Source organism: Sclerotinia sclerotiorum, genomic scaffold, assembly GCF_000146945.2.
Source record: "Sclerotinia sclerotiorum 1980 UF-70 scaffold_15 genomic scaffold, whole genome shotgun sequence".
NCBI lineage: Eukaryota > Fungi > Ascomycota > Leotiomycetes > Helotiales > Sclerotiniaceae > Sclerotinia > Sclerotinia sclerotiorum.
Genome location: NW_001820821.1, coordinates 304244 through 306237, shown reverse-complemented (window position 1 = coordinate 306237; position 1994 = coordinate 304244). Strand labels below are relative to the sequence as shown.

Genomic DNA, 1994 nt, shown 5'->3' with positions numbered 1-1994 from the left:
TGGACAAACACGCCATGGTAGAGTCATGAACGAGTACACTGCATATGTTCCATATGCCCCTATACTCTCCGTGTCGTCGATGAATGAAGTAACTGTCCTTGTGTCCTCAGTCTGCCCCTCCCTTCCCTTTGCTGGTACTGTACCTCAAAAAATGCATATCAACATGCCCATCGATTCTCTTGCGCGGATGATGAATGGGAGATTGCATACGTATACTCAGGATACCCCTCGAATTTCTTGTATTGGTATTTCACCTTGCACTTTACATCATATACTTCATATACTTTACATATTCCATATGCTTCACATACTTCACTCACATCTATTCATAAAGTTCATGGGGCCTTGAAACAAAATCAAGTGATTAAACGTAAGCGTACAACCAAATATCATGGAGAAGATATGATGTCCAGGTATTAGTAAATATCTAATCTCACATCCAACCCATTCACACACTTTTATTCCAATATATCAAATTCCTGCCTAAGAAGTTATTGAATGCAGGACCTTATGGCGAGCCGAGACTTCAATACAATTTTCCGCATTGTATCCAAGTTCCGAACCAATGATTTCGTGTTTGTATCACTGGTTTGTGAAGTTTATCGTGCAATAAGCTTTTGAGGAGAACATTATTCTCGCAATAGAATGGGAGCTTTTTTCTAGTTGCTTCAGGCTCTATGTGGCGGTCCTAGAGGTAAATACTTTGGTTGTCGAGTACTAGGGACAAGTGGCAATAACATTGCATTGAGAGTTGGCCTCGAGAGGAACGCCATTTGGAAACCAAAGCAATTTCGTGTAGGTAGAAAAGGATGAGAAGTTGGTATAACGCAGATTGATTTTGAAAATGCAGAAACCAAGATGGCAGCTTCAAATCTATTGTTGTCATAATCGCAATCAGTATGGGATGTTACGGAATGTTCGAGGTTGCCACGAACACAGGTTGTATAAGGTATGAACGTCATTCGACGCAAACGGAAATATCAAATACGAACAGTGTATACATTAGGACAATCGTGAAATCTCTTCAACATGAGGGAAATCCTACAAGACTGGATCAATATATTCCCCATGATGATGACAACAAATGCACCGAATAGGGACACAACGACATCTCCAGAGGACATGCACACATGTCAACCATTAACTTCAAATGTAGAATAACTTCTTCTACTTCAGCGATGTAGAGACAAGGCGATATGCCTCTACCAAAAAAAATAAGTTCCTACCGAGATTTTCCTAATGTCCTTTGCATTCATCTTCATTCCTTTTTTCCCCATCAACTATTCGATATTCATCCACGAAGGCCCATTTCAGTACTGCGGCAACATGTCAGAGACAATTAAATTATCTCTGATTCTCCACAACTACCTCCTCGACAAATAAAGTGACGGAGTGGGAGTGTAGGGGAAGAGTAGATGAAAACGCCACTCAATCCCTAAGAGATATAGAGGTGTGTTTGAAAGAACAAGACACTGCAAAAATGCAATATAGGTGTACAAACGATAATTAAGTATGAATGTTCTCGGAATAACTGAGCATGTACAGGCCTTATTCTTCAATTTGAAACAGTCAAACTTATATAGTAGCATCTCGTTGAATAAGTTGAGTTAAAGGCATGCGAAGTATCTGCCACAATTCGATTGCTTTGCTATATGAATTTACAGCAAGAAACATACATATTGTCCAAAAAGTAGATAGATATAAATATCTAATGAATTTCTCAACGAAATGCGATCCGCGATCAGCGCGATGGACTACACACCTCATACATACACATATATATGTGCTACCTGCTCATGAATCCAATCGCGAATGCCAACAACATTTTTCACTTCTAGAAATAAAACCTGATATCAATACATACAAGCAACTCACAAGGTACCCTGCTAATAATTAATTAATAACCTGCATCAAGCTAGAAAGTAAACTAATCAAACACATATAGATAATACCTAACCTCCTCCCCCTATTCCCCTCCAAAATCTCCCTCTCTC

General features: G+C 39.3%; 1 protein-coding gene across 1 annotated transcript; it reads left to right on the top strand.

The window, feature by feature from the left end:
- Positions 1-1029: 1029 nt before the first annotated feature.
- Positions 1030-1343, top strand: SS1G_10170 (predicted protein; the record flags this gene model as incomplete). The annotated part of the gene is made up of 2 exons (XM_001588573.1): positions 1030-1152; positions 1185-1343. The coding sequence occupies 2 exons, from the start codon at positions 1030-1032 to the stop codon at positions 1341-1343; spliced, it is 282 nt and encodes a 93-aa protein (XP_001588623.1).
- Between the last annotated feature and the right edge of the window lie 651 nt (positions 1344-1994).